This window comes from Hylobates moloch, unplaced genomic scaffold (genome assembly GCF_009828535.3).
Source record: "Hylobates moloch isolate HMO894 unplaced genomic scaffold, HMol_V3 SCAFFOLD_8, whole genome shotgun sequence".
Lineage (NCBI taxonomy): Eukaryota > Metazoa > Chordata > Mammalia > Primates > Hylobatidae > Hylobates > Hylobates moloch.
In genome coordinates, this window is record NW_026652283.1 from 82,149,295 (window position 1) to 82,163,211 (window position 13,917).

General features: G+C 47.1%; 1 protein-coding gene across 5 annotated transcripts in view; it reads right to left on the bottom strand.

Moving 5' to 3' along the window:
• Nucleotides 1-3,474: 3,474 nt before the first annotated feature.
• KLHL18 (kelch like family member 18) overlaps nt 3,475-13,917 on the bottom strand; it is a 63,391-nt gene continuing 52,948 nt past the window's right edge. For 4 of the 5 annotated variants that reach the window (XM_032161763.2, XM_058442481.1, XM_032161767.2 and 1 more), the window contains exons 7-10: nt 13,527-13,764; nt 9,603-9,707; nt 7,464-7,575; nt 3,475-6,737 (exon numbers count right to left, since the gene is read on the bottom strand). In XM_032161763.2, coding sequence (XP_032017654.1) covers nt 6,351-6,737; nt 7,464-7,575; nt 9,603-9,707; nt 13,527-13,764 — 842 coding nt within the window. In that variant the 3' untranslated portion in view covers nt 3,475-6,350. The remainder of the gene's footprint in view (nt 6,738-7,463; nt 7,576-9,602; nt 9,708-13,526; nt 13,765-13,917) is intronic. The other variant, XM_032161764.2, reaches the window with a different exon arrangement.

Below are 13,917 nucleotides of genomic sequence, written 5' to 3' on the forward strand. Positions count from 1 at the left end.
GATCAAGACCATCCTGTCCAACATGGTGAAACCCCGTCTTTACTAAAAATACAAAAATTAGCCAGGCGTGGTGGCGGGCACCTGTAGTCCCACTACTCAGGACGCTGAGGCAGGAGAATCTCTTGAACCTGGGAGGCGGAGGTTGCAGTGAGCCAAGATCACGCCACTGCACTCCAGCCTGGCAACAGAGTAAGACTGTCTCAAAAAAAAAAAAAAAGAGAGAAAGAAAGAAAATGAAAATAAAGACAAGCCAAGACTGGGATAAAACATTTGCAAATCGTGTATTTGATAAATAAAGGATTTGTATCCAGAATATGTAAAACTTTCTTACAATTCATTAATAAGGCATGTGAGCCAATTTAAAAATGAGCAAGAATTGAATAGATATTTCACTAAAGATATACAAATGGTTAACAATCACATTAAAAGATGCTCAAATCATTAGTTGTCAGAGAAATGCAAATGAACCACAATGAAATGTCACTTTGCATCCACTAGAATGGCTACAATAAAACAGAAAAGTCCAAGTGCTGGCAAGAATGTGGAGGAACCTGAACCATTATACATTGCTGGTGGAAATGTAAAGAGGGACAGCCACTTTGGAAAAGCTTGGCAATTTCTTAAAAAGTTAAACCTAAACCTACTATATGATCCCAGCAGTTTCACTCCTAGGATCTACCCAAGAGGAATGAAAATATATGTTTAACAAAGACTTATACATGAATGTTCATAGCCGTATTATTCATAATAGCCCCAAATTGGAAACAATCTAAACATTCAATAGGTAAATGAACAAAATATGGTATAGACATACAGTGGAATACAATTTAAAAACAATAAAAGGAACTATTGGTACATTCTACAATATGAACTTCTAAATTATTCTAAAGTAGGAAGCCAGCCACAGAAGGCCACATATTATATGATTCCACTTATGTGAAATGTCCAGAATAGGAAAATCTATAGAGACAAAATAAAATAGTGGTTGCCTGATGATGCAGGTGAAAAGGGGAACTAACTGCAAAAGGGATTAAATGATGAAAATATTTTAAAACAAGATGGTGATAATGGTTGCACAGCTCTGTACACTTACTAAAAGTCATTGAGTTGGACACTTTGAATGAACTTTAAGGTATGTAAACTATGACTCAATGAAACTATTAAAAAATCAGTGATGTAAAAAGGAGGAAGACAAGGGAGCATGATTAGGTGACATTTGAATGTGGAGATACCTGATTGTCCCTGAATTCTTCAAGAAGCTATTGTTCAGCCGGGCGCGGTGGCTCACGCTTGTAATCCCAGCACTTTGGGAGGCCGAGGCGGGCGGATCACGAGGTCAGGAGATCGAGACCACGGTGAAACCCCGTCTCTACTAAAAATACAAAAAATTAGCCGGGCGTGGTGGCGGGCGCCTGTAGTCCCAGCTACTCGGAGAGGCTGAGGCAGGAGAATGGCGTGAACCCGGGAGGCGGAGCTTGCAGTGAGCCGAGACTGCGCCACTGCACTCCAGCCTGGGCGACAGAGCAAGACTCCGTCTCAAAAAAAAAAAAAAAAAAAAAAAAAAGAAGCTATTGTTCAGCCTCTTCTTCATGCCCAATGCTGTGTCTACAGTAATGGAGAGTCTCACAGAGCTCACCACGTAGCAGGTAAAACAGGCAAACAGGTCACTGCATGGTAGAATATGGCCAAGGGCCAGCACAGCAGATGGAGGAGCACCACGCTGACCAGAGACGTTTTCATGAAGGTAACATCTAAACTGAGATCCTGAAGACCGTTGCTGGGCAGCTGAGAGGAAGTGTCAGTATCTCAGTGACATTCTATGTCATGCTATGAAGTTTGGGTTTTATGAACTGCAGAACTAAGCTGGGCCTGGTGGCTCACACCTGTAATCTCACCACTTAGGGAGGCCAAGGTGGGAGGATTGCTTGAAGCTAGGCGTTCAAGACCAGCCTGGGCAACATAGTGAGACCGCTTCTCTACAAAAAAATAAAAATAAATAGCCACGCATGATGGTGCATACCTGCTGTCTCAGCAACTCAGGAGGCTGAGGTGGGAGGATCGCTTGAGCCCAGGAGTTCAAGGATGCAGTAAGCAATGTTGTGTACTGTTATGTTATTGTGAGTAGCAATAAAAAGCAGCAGTGCTGGACTTTGGGGTGACATGGAGTGGGCTCTGCTGTTGGTCATGATGGGGAAAGGAGTCCAAATAACAAAAACAAAGAAAGAAAAAAGAAACGGAAAGTCAAGCAGATGAGTCCAGTTTGACTTAGCAGTCCACTCTTCACCCATGGGGCTCTTTGGCTCTGGTCAAGGGGGCATAGGTTACATGGAAAGGGCTGCTATTACAAGCATCTGGCCTTTCTCCCAGGGGGCAGAGTTCCCAGATAGTCTGGCTATCTCTTTCAGCATGAAGGCACCTGCTTCTTCACCCTTCCCCTTGCTGCTCAGTCTGCTTTTCCAAGGTCTATGACAGTGTTGGGAGGAATGCTGCTCCCTCCATAGGCGGAAGACACTGCTGTCCTTAGGCAGACTGGACTGTGAGTGTGGAGATCTGGTCTCAATTTCTCACAATACCACTGGTTAGCTGGAGTCAGGTCAATTACTTGGCCCTTCTGAGGCAGTTTCCTTATGCTAAATTGTTACCTGCTCTGTGGGGATTACTGAGGACCACGTGAGATTCAACTGATAAGAGTGTTTATATGTAAGACATGTCCTGGTGGCGTGTGTGTGGGAGTGATATGCCTTCCAAAAACTTAAAAAAATAAAGTTGCCATCCAAGAGTTCAATGGACAAGACTGATCACAAGCTGACATTTGGAAAAGTGTGACTGAAGAGTTTCCCAACAGGCAAAACCACACTAACCACAGTGTAATCTTGGAAGGGCAGATCTGGAATGCGGCTGTATTTGGGGAAGTGAAACTGAAGATGGGAGTATAGTTCTCACACTGAAGAGCATGCAAATCACCAAGGAAACTTGCTCATGCCAGAATGCTGAGCTGCACCCCAGCCCTAGGGAACCTGTCTCTAGAGAGGGACTTAGGAACGGATCTGTGGTTTAAACATTTTCCAGTGACTTTTATGTGCACCAAAGTTAAAGCACCTCTCACCTAGAGCATAAAAAAGGAGCTGGAGATGCTGATTCCAGGCAGTCAGCAGGCAGCCACATTCCACTGGGGAACTCTGGAGTTTTAGGGCAGTGAATGGAGAAAAGGGGAAATCCAAGAGTAGGGGCGATCTGGACAGGACCAATATGCAGTCCCAATGTGCAAATGAAGTCTTTGCATATTTTTCACCAGAAGTTACTCTCATAAAATAAATCTCTCCAAAGACTACATTTGCTGTACATCTGGCTTTTCCCTTATTTTCACAGAAATATTCCCACTTCGTCCAATATATTTTTTTCAGTGAATCATAATTAAAAAACAAACATGTACTTCTAATATCTGAGAAATGAACCAAGAAAGGACAAGAGCTATTAGGAGTGTTCTCTTTCTTTATTTCTCTTTGGTTTCTTAACACAAAAGACATGCATTCTATAAATAAAAGGAACTAAGATTTTCTGGGAAACAATAAATTGGGAGGAATTGCCATAGCCACACCTCTGTGGTCAAGTCAAGAGGATGGTCTTCAGCTCCCATCTGGCTGTAATCTCTGATGAAATCCAGAAGAGAAGGCCCGTGTGTTATCCAAGAACGTGAAACACTCAAGGACAGTGAATGCCACAGTCCTCTGCTCAGAGCTGGGCTAGGCCCCAAGGCCCACTGAGCACAATGTCTACCCTATCTCCTTGTTACATCCTTTTCACAATATCCTTGGGTGATGCTTCTTTTCATGGGGCTATTGGAAAGGCTCCAACACCAAAGAGCCAGACCAGCCATTTACGAACAGCCATTCACCATCAGACTAAGGAACCTACTGGGAGAGTGTAAATATGTTGGTGTTTGCTGATTTGTGCTCAGAGCCCAGATCAAAACACTGGCTTGATCTTACTTTGAAACATTGACCTCAGGTGCAGCAGTATAAATTCTACACCAGGAGGTGGGATTGCCACTACAAGAGCAGCAGGCCATGGTAGAAAATGATCTACCATACCCAGTGGCAAAATCTGGGCCAGTATCCTAAGGACCCACTCAGTAGCCCACAGACTGATTCTTAATACCTTCACAATCCAGGCTTGCTGGTGCTACTTCAAATTCACAAAAGAAAGGGGCTTATAATAAGACAAGCACTGATACACTCCTAACAGGAAATGCACACCCCACCCGCCTTCCGAGTCTACCCCTACAGGCAAACCAGGAAGGAGGGAGAAATGGTGGAGCTCTACCACGAGCCCAGGTTAAACAACATCCGGTATCAGATTGTTGAGACGTTAAAAATAAAAATACCATTTTCAAGTGCTTGTAGCAGAGGCCTAGCTCCTAAGTTGTAGGTAACAAAGGTACTTCCCTCTGAATACATGGCGATTGCACACACTGGTAAACCTGACGGTCCTGGGGTGGGGGAGACACCCCAGGCTCCACCTTGTGCCTTTCTGAACAGGCTTCTAGGCCCCCAGGCAGGCAGCAAAGGACAGGAAACCAAGCAGGTGGAGACTGGAGCTCTAAGACTCAGTCTTGGGTTACAGGAATTGCATCTTCTTTTAGTCTCTACTGGAAGAATTTTAGAAAACCAATTTTGGCAGCAGCAGTTGAAGGACAGCCCCACTGCCCAGTGCACTGGCAAGAGAAAATGTCCTCCTCTTTGAGTCCCGCTGTGCTACATTAGGTCCCATCCAGGGAGAAGGAGGAAGCAGTATGAAATCTTTCCAAAAGGTAAAGGTCATTTGCCATGATTACAGGAAGAAATATAAAATCTGTTCTTTGCAGCAGCAAGAGATTCTTTCGGCCTTTAGTTCTTTATGTCATAAAAGCCAGCTGTGCTTGAATGTAAAGGTCCACCTTGCTAGTCAGTCTGCCCAGGGCTGGAGGGAGGCCAGACTCTTGGGATTGGCAAGTGGATGGAAGAGCAGTGGAACGGCAGGGCAGACAAGGTTACCAGACCAAGCCAGCCCACAGCTGGTAGAAGGAAGCCCCTGGTTAGGTTCTAGAGGTGCATATGGTCAACGTGCTCCAGAAGCATCACAATGAGGGAAATCATCCAAGAACGAGATCGATGGGCAAGTGAGAATCTGGCCAGACCTGCTGTTTCCTGCTGGTCAAAAAAGGAAGGAATGTCAGTGAGAGTGGGGAATCTGAATGAGCGCCATGGTGGCAGTAGGAGGTAATCACAGGGGCGTCTGGAGCCCCCAGCCACAGCTAGGAGCCCCCACCAAGAAGAGTGGCAGTAATTCAGCAGATAGCTAACTCTCTACACCTATGATTTTAAAAGTCCTCTGACGGTGGGTGTGAAGACAAACCCCATGAGCACCTTACTACAGGCCCAGTCAAGAGTGCACTGATTCCACACACACTGGGGCTCAGAGGGAACCCCCAGCTCAATGCGAGGCCTCAGGACCCTGGGATCCGAATGTGGGGTGGATACCGCCCTTCTCCAGTTAGACGGTTTTCCATTTAAACATAGATTTGCCGTTAGTGTCTTTTATGCTTTTTTTCTTCCTGCAAAATTTGTTCACATAAAAAAAATTATTTTTCTTTCCAGTTTCTTTCAAGTGTTTCTTTGTTTAGATTTCCTTCAGTTTCTTTCAAGTATCTTTTTTTCCCCTTCTGTTCTCCTGGACAGATGGAAAAGGCCTCACTGAAATCCCAAAATTAGACATGGGGAAAACTTCTCTTCTCCCTGCTTACCCAGCAATGAGGACATAATCCTTGGTGCCCCACTGTGGAAGAAGGAACGTGCCTGTGTGTGGCCCTCCACTGCTGTGGCCACACCATCTCAGGCAGGGAGAACGCTTGGGTCTGTCCTTTTGTCCCCAGCTACATCCCAGTTTCCAGCAGGCTTGGACACTGCAGCCTCCCCATGGCAAATTGGCCAGAACTTGGCTGGAGAACAAGCAGGCGAAGGGGAGCATCAGATGGAAGGCCTTCTGTGAACAGCTGGCCCACAGAGAGGCGGTGGGTAGGAGCTGGGCCTGGATGGAGCCTGTGTTCATGTGGACCAGAAAACAGTTCCATGTCACCAGCTGCAGGATCCAGAGGAGCTTGTGTTCCATGCTGTGCATCTTGATGACCCAGGCCTGAAGGTCACAAGGGTGGCACAGTGGGGGAGGGCTTAAGCACCTGGAAAAACTGTACCTCTGGCGAGCTCGCGTTTTGCCATCTCTTCTGGTCCACTGCCTCTCCTGAGGGACTGTTCCTGGAAGGAAGCGCCTATGTCTGTACCAGATTCCTGCCCCAGCACATCCCATCCTCTGCCTTAGATGGTGAGGAGAGGGATGCAGCCCACACCGACCCCTCCCTCATGGCACGCCATGGGGGCCATGAATGTCCAGCGGTCTGTCTCTGGGTCGTACATCTCCACTGAGCTTAGGTTTGACTGTCCGTCATAGCCCCCAACAGCGTAGAGGCGCCCACAGCTGGCCACCAGGGAGACCCGGCTCCGGCGCGTGTGCATGGGGACAATCAGGCACCACTGGTCTGCCACAGAGCTGTACATCTCGGCAATGCTGAGGAAGCCAGAGCCATCGTAGCCCCCACAGACAAACATCTTGCTCCCCAGGGAAGCGGCTCCGTGCCGGCAGCGCTTGTTGAGCATGCCAGCTGCAGGGTGCCAGGTGGCGGTGTGGTGGTTGTAGTGCTCCACCTGCAGTAGGGAGAGAGGCACAGGTACAGGACAGTCAGAGGCAAAGCTCAGTCCATGGAGTGACCGTGCAGGGCACAGCAGCCCCCATGATGCCAAACTCCTGTGGGAGGCATGGGGACGAGGAGCTCTGCCAGTATTCCCTCTGCTGCAGGCCTGCTCTTTGGTGTATGCGGGCAGGGAGAGGTCACCTCACCTGACCCTTTCTGTTTGCATCTAAGGAAACAAAAAGGATGTGCCCAAGGATGCAATGCTAGGTAGTGACAGAACCTGTATGAGAGCTGGGTCTCCTGTAATCTCCAGGGCTTTCCACTGCAGCACTGACTGACTATGGAATGACTAGTAAATGGCTGTTGAGCATTTTTTACAGAATAAATACAATTTCAAACAAATTATCCAAAAGAATACAACTGTTTGCAAATTTACACTTGGTCTATAATTGAACTTACTTTGGGCAGGAATCTCACAAGGTCTATGAAGTGTTCAACAGACAGTAGAACAGGGTGGTGGCTGCAGATGTGACTACCCTTTACTGTTCTTTTGTGTACACTGGCTCATTCTCTGGAAGTTCAGAATTTCAGAAGATGCAGTGGATAGCCTGAAACCTCACTAGATGATACTTTATCCAGCTATGGCAAGGCTGAAGGTTTTTCAAATAACGACCTTCTAAAATAAATCTCAAAGACAGAAGAAGTAGGTGCCCTTATCCCAGGGGGAGCCCAGACTCACACTGCTGAAGATCTGCAAACCATCATGGCCGCCTGACACATATATCCTGCCCTCAAAGACTGTAACCCCAGCAGCACTGCGATTCGAGCTCATCGAGGTCACCACTGTCCACCTTCAGGAAAGAGTCAAAATAGGAGGGGAAGCATGAGATTCAGGGTTCTTGTCCCCCCACGACAGCCTAGCAGGGTTCAGGTAAACTGTGCTGGCCATCTCTCTACCTCTTATCACCTCTCCCACCACCTCTCTGACAGCTCTCCCTGGCTGCTGCCTCTCACCCAAGCCGCAAACCCACAACCCATCTTCTCTGCTCATCTCCATGGCTGCTCAAAATCATTGTGTCTCATACAAGGCCTCTTTCTCCTACAGTTCTGCTCCTCCCTGCACTCCCTGCCTTGTTAAGCAGACCACCAGCTCTCTAGCTGCTGTACTTATAAAGCTCAGTGCTATTCTGGCTGCTTCTCCCTCACCATCAACATTCCTGTGGTCCCCCAAGTCCTGGCTGGTTTGCTTCCTAGTCAGTGCTTGTTCCCATCCCCACTACCGGTGCCCTACCCCTGACCTCTCATCTGGACCACTGCAACAGCCTCTTTACAGGCAGCCTGGCTTTCACACCAGTCCCATCCGACCCCACCCGGCCAGAGGGACTGCTCCTCCTGTACCTGCACCATGTCTGTCCAGTGGCTCCTCACTGTCTCCTCTAAAAGAGTCCAGGTTCCTTCATGTGGTTTTTAATTTTTTTCATTTTTGAGACAGGGTCTCACTCTGTCACCCAGGCTGGAGTGCAGTGGTGCAATCATAGCTCACTGCAGTTCTGACTTCCCAGAATCAAGCAATCTTCCTGCCTCAGCCTTCTCAGTAGCTGGGACTACAGGCTCACGCCACCATGCCTGGCTAATTTTTCTCTCTCTCTTTTTTTTTTTTTGTAGAGACAGGGTCTCCCTATGTTGCCTAGGCTGGTCTCAAACTCCTGGGCTCAAGTTACCTTCCTGTCTCGGCCTCCCAAAGCGTTGGGATTACAGGCGTGAGCCACTGTGCCCCGCCCTTCATGTGGTTCTTCACCTCTTGGTCCTCATCCACCCTTCAGCTTCACCCCACACCACATGCCACCCACCCTGCTCCATCTCCCATCCACACACTGTGCTCTAGCCCACGAGAGGATCACTGCTGTTCTCGATTACAGTGAACTCTTTCTTATTGCAGCCTCGCTCCTTGTTGTCTCCCTGCCTATGATGAGCAAACACCTCCCATTGGCTATCCATGACAGGTCTCACCTTGGAAGACATCCTTGCTACCCTGTCCCTTCCGGCAACCCTGGGGAAGACGAAGGTTCTCTCTGCTCTGTGCCCAAGAGCTTCTGACACAGGCCTCCAGGGTAGGATGATCATGATGCAACCCATGGCCCAACCACATTGGGTGCTTTAAAGGATCTCAGACACCCAGCTTGCTGTCTGATCCATAGTAGATTGGTTAAGCGAACAGAATACTGGCTTAAAGGCATCCTAATAAGTCCATTCAACTAATTTGTTTATATTTTATTATATGAGTGAATTCAAATACTGAAATGAAAAACTCGAGCTAACCTTGTCAATGTTTTTCAAAGAGTGTTCCACAAATGAGTCCCACAAGATGGTGACTGGTGTGTATATAAAACCCGAGGTTAAACAGAGTTATTTACTGCAGGGTTTCTTAGAGCCTTTAAAATGTCAATATATCTTATGGAAAGACAAGGACTCTGGCAGTTCAGACATCAACATTTCCCAAGCCTATCTGACCATAGAACTTAAAAACATTTTTTTTTTCCAAATCATATCCTACCCACTTTGCAACATGCTGTTCATCTACTTCTTATCCCCTCTTGCCTGTATTTCCATTAAAATGGGCTGATTTAGCTAAGAGGTACAGACCATTAAATAACTATTTCCAAGCATCTATGTAGACTATTTGTTTTAAAATTTTATTTACTCATTCTTTCACTTAACCAAGGGTTATTAAATATCTAGTATATACAAAGTACTATAGGGGCAAAAAGGTAAGACATTCTCTACCCTCGAGAAGCTTAAATTAAAAAAAACTGCAGTTCTGATTTTTATACTCTCTGTTTATAAGCTCCAGTTGCCCCAAGGGAGCTGGAGTCCTTACTTGTCCGTCTCAGGTGAGTAGGTCTCCACGGAGCTGAGGGAAGAGTTGCCATCGTAGCCCCCACAGACGTAGATCTGCCCGTCCAGCACGACTGTCCCCATGGCACTGAAACAGACAGAGCTGTTATCCCAGACGAGCCACAGCCTTCCTGGAGCAGCCTCTTTTGCCCACTGAAAAACAAACCTACCAATTGCCTCTTTCTGCAACGTAAATCTCAGGTATGTGACTAAGTAAAGGCATAAAACTGAGGTGACAGAAGCTGCCCCATCATTCCTCTTGTGCCCCACCCTTCTACAGCAGGCTGCCTCCCCTTCCTGCTCTTCTCTGTCCTTAATCTTTCTAAAATGCTTACCTTCCACCTCACCATGTGAAGGTTGAATTTACCTTGAAGGCCCAACTCAACTTCCACTCTCCTCTTCCCTTTGTAAGAATTACTCTTTCCCACACCCACGCTCCCTGAGTGGCTTATTACAGCAGTTGTTACAATCATTCATTCATCCATCAGATCTTTAACAGTTGGGGTTTAGAGTGGTAAGCAAGCCAAAGTTCCAGCCCACAAAGCACTTATGTTCTGACATTATAGGCTACCAGGAATCTATCTGCCACTTCTGTGTGTGTGTAATTTTTAATCAGAGCCTTGCTCTGTCACTCAGGCTAGAGTGCAGTGGTACCATCATAGCTCACTGTGCCTTGAACTCCTGTGCTCAATCGATCTTCCTGTACCTCAGCCTCCCAAGTAGCTGGGATTACAGGTGTGCACCACCACACCCAGCTAATTTTTTTGTTTCGAGACGGGGTCTTGCTATGTTGCCCAGGCTGGTCTCAAACTTCTGTCCTCAAGCTGTCCTCTTGTCTCAGCCTCCCAAAGTGCTGGGATTACAAGAGTGAGCCACCACACCCAGCCAATCTATCTGCCACCTCTTAATAAGTGAGGAGCTCCTGGAAGACAGGAAAGGGTCTTCATCTGTGTGACCCTCACAGTGATAAGTATGATGTCCTGTATGTAACAGGCTCTGAATGTATGTTTGTTGTGTTACCTCTGCTTTTTCCCACTCAATTCACAAATGTTGTTTTCATCATGTGCATGGCCTCTAATTTATCGTAGTGGCTGATGCCACTGTTTGCTGTGCACAGCTCCTGTTTGCTGTGCATTTACTACGTGTGTTAGGTACTCTACATTTGCTATTTTCTTTTTCTTGTTTTTTTTGAGATGAGGTCTTGCTCTATCATCAGGCTGGAGTGCAATAGCACAATGATGGTTCACAGCAGTCTTGACCTCCTGGGTTCAAGGGATTCTCCCACCTCAGACTCCCCAGTAGCTGGGACTACAGGCGCATGGCACCATGCCCAGCTAATTTGTTTTTGTATAGACGGGGGTCTCACTATGTTGCCCAGGGTGGTCTTAAACTCCTGGGCTCCAGCAATCCTCCCGCCTTAGCCTCCCAAAGTGCTGGGATTACAGGTGTGAGCCACTGTGCATGGCCTACCTGCTATTTTCAGCCCTTAGCATACCCTGCAACGAAGGAAAGAGCACCATAATCACTGTACAGACAGGCAGCCATAGCTTGGGGAGGCTGAGGTCTCTCCTCAAGACTGCCCAGAGAGAGGCCTGCCTCAGATTTAAATGAGACAAGCCCAACTCCCAAACTCCTTACATGCCAAGCTCTCCTAATATCAAAGACCCAGGGGTCTGGCGTAATCATGTAATCTTCCCTTCTACACAATGCCTTATAAGGAATTCAGCACAAATGCCAAGCTGCCCAATTCACTATTTTCAAATGTGATGCTGGTGAAGATTAAAAATGAATCTAGGTTTCTAACAAACAGGAAAATAAAACATACCAGGCTTAATGCTACCATTTTTTTTTTTGAGACGGAGTCTCACTCTGTCAACCAGGCTGGAATGCAGTGGTGGGATCTTAGCTCACTGCAACCCCCGCCTCCCTGGTTTAAGCAATTCTCCCTGCCTTAGCTTCCCAAGTAGCTGGGATTATAGGCGCCCGCCACCATGCCTAGCTAATTTTTGTATTTTTAGTAAAGACAGGGTTTCACCATGCTGGTCAGGCTGGTCTCAAACTCCTAACCTTAGGTGATCCGCCCTCCTTGGTCTCGCAAAGTGCTGGGATTATAGGTGTGAGCCACTGTGCCTGGTTTGCTGCTACCTTTTAAATGTACACAGTAATCAAACTGATCCACAGAATGTCCCTTTCAGGGAAATGATAACAGACCCCCTGAACCAGCCCGAAAGAGGAGAGGGACTTGCCTTAGGCAAGTACTGTGGGAAGATCACAAATTTACTAGACATGATCACTATCCTTCTGGATACGGACACAAAACAAACATAAAAATTACATAACAAAACAGGTGTTGAACAATATGAAAATGAATTAAGAGGTGCCCCAAAACTGCATGAGATTAACTATCAACTAGGTGGTAAAGGCTAGTGTGAAGAGAAGGAGAAAATGCTGATCAGCATGGACTGGAATAGTCCAGTGTAAGAAAGCTCTATAGGATGGCGTAGAACACTGGGGGAGATAGGAAGGAAAGATGGCAGGATGTCACTAACTGGCTGTGTGGGATGTCAGAAGAGAAGTGACTAGGAACGTTTTAAGGTAGCCTGTAATTTAAAAGGGATGTAATGGAACCGGGCCCACACTAATAACAGGATATTAACCACAGTAAAGGAAAGGAATACCCAGAGAACTTTCCTCCAAGACAGCACTCTAAACCCAGTAACATCAAAGTAAGGAAGTGGTCCAGAGCAGACACACATGGAAGGACAGCTGACTGCAGTCAAAGCAAAAAAGCTACTCATGGTTGGGGACATGGGGCAATGAGTCACTCAAACATAGGAAGCTGCAAAGTATCCAAGGAGCAAAAGTGGGGATGGTGGGAGGAAAGGACTCTCAACGCGTTCTTGGGAGGGGCAGATCTTACGTATTTTTTTCTTCCCAAAGGAACCTACTCCGATGCTTTATGAACTGGTCTCACCAGTACAAAGGCAGATCCCTCCCAGCTCACATCCACATGCGAACGCTGCTGGATGTGGAACAACATTAGGCATATGTCAAGCAAGCTTAATGTGTAAAAGCGATCAGTGTAGAGCTGTCCTGGGTAATGGGCAAGGGGGCCCTGGGCAGCTTTCCTCTCCCCTCCTTGGGCTGTGCCAGCCTTTCAGCTGCCCACACATGTGATGACTCCATCATGTGTCTGACATAATGAAACATGCCACCTGTCACCTCAGCATTAAGAAGGGCTAAACACAGGCACTGGGATGTCTTCTAATCCCACTTCTTATTCAGGCAATATAAACAGAGAAGTGGAGGGAGCAGGTAGCTAGAATGTACTGAGTGACATATCAACTTGGCCCACCTTGCAAATACCTATGTGCTCCTGTCTGGGAGAATGTGTGTGACCTAAATAAAAGAACATTGCTTTGGTTCGTATTCTCCCCAGGTAGTGGAAGCGCATGTGTGAGGGGAGTCCTGGGGAAGGAAGGTATACATTAAAACACCTTGGATTTCCTTTTATCACTAATAAAAGTAAATCCTCCTTATTCCTCAAGTTTCAACTTTAATCCCACCTCTTCCCTGAAATCTTCCAGAAGTTCCAGTCCAGTTTCTCTCCCTCCTTGAATCTTCCATAATACACATTTCCAGTCCTTATCTGGCACTTAAAATAACAACACAACTTCCACATGTCCACGTCTGGTCTCCCCAAGTTCCCCAAAGGACAAGGCGGGTATTTTACTTTTAAGCAGATGGGGGCTTGCTCCCAGGAGGTACTGGCAGTGGCTGGCCTGGCTGCAGGGAACTCCCAGGCCAAAGCTTGTATTTTACTCTACTGTGTGCCCCTGCTCGTCTAGCATGGCGCTCCCCAGGTGCTCAGAGTGTATGTTCAGGCTGCACGTGGCTTCCAGAATACCTTCTCTTGCTATTCATGCTCCCCACTCTGGTCCATGTGTCTGTCTCCGGGTTGTAGGCCTCCACAGTGCTCAGCCGTAGCTGGCCGTCATATCCTCCAATGGCATAGAGAAGCCCGTTCACCACAGCCACGCCAACGCGGCTGCGGGCGGTTGTCATGGGACGGCATCTCTCCCAGTGATTGGCGATGGGGTCGAACACTTCCACCACATTCAGGGAATCACCTGCATAAAAATTTGCTACTCAAATTAAAACAAATGAGACCACTTGTTTAGATCACAGCTATTGGGCATTGATTACATGGAACATTTGACTCAATTCCATTAGCTCTTCCCACAGAATTACTCAAGGCACAAGGGCCCACTAAGAAATTTCAGCCATGATCACCTCAA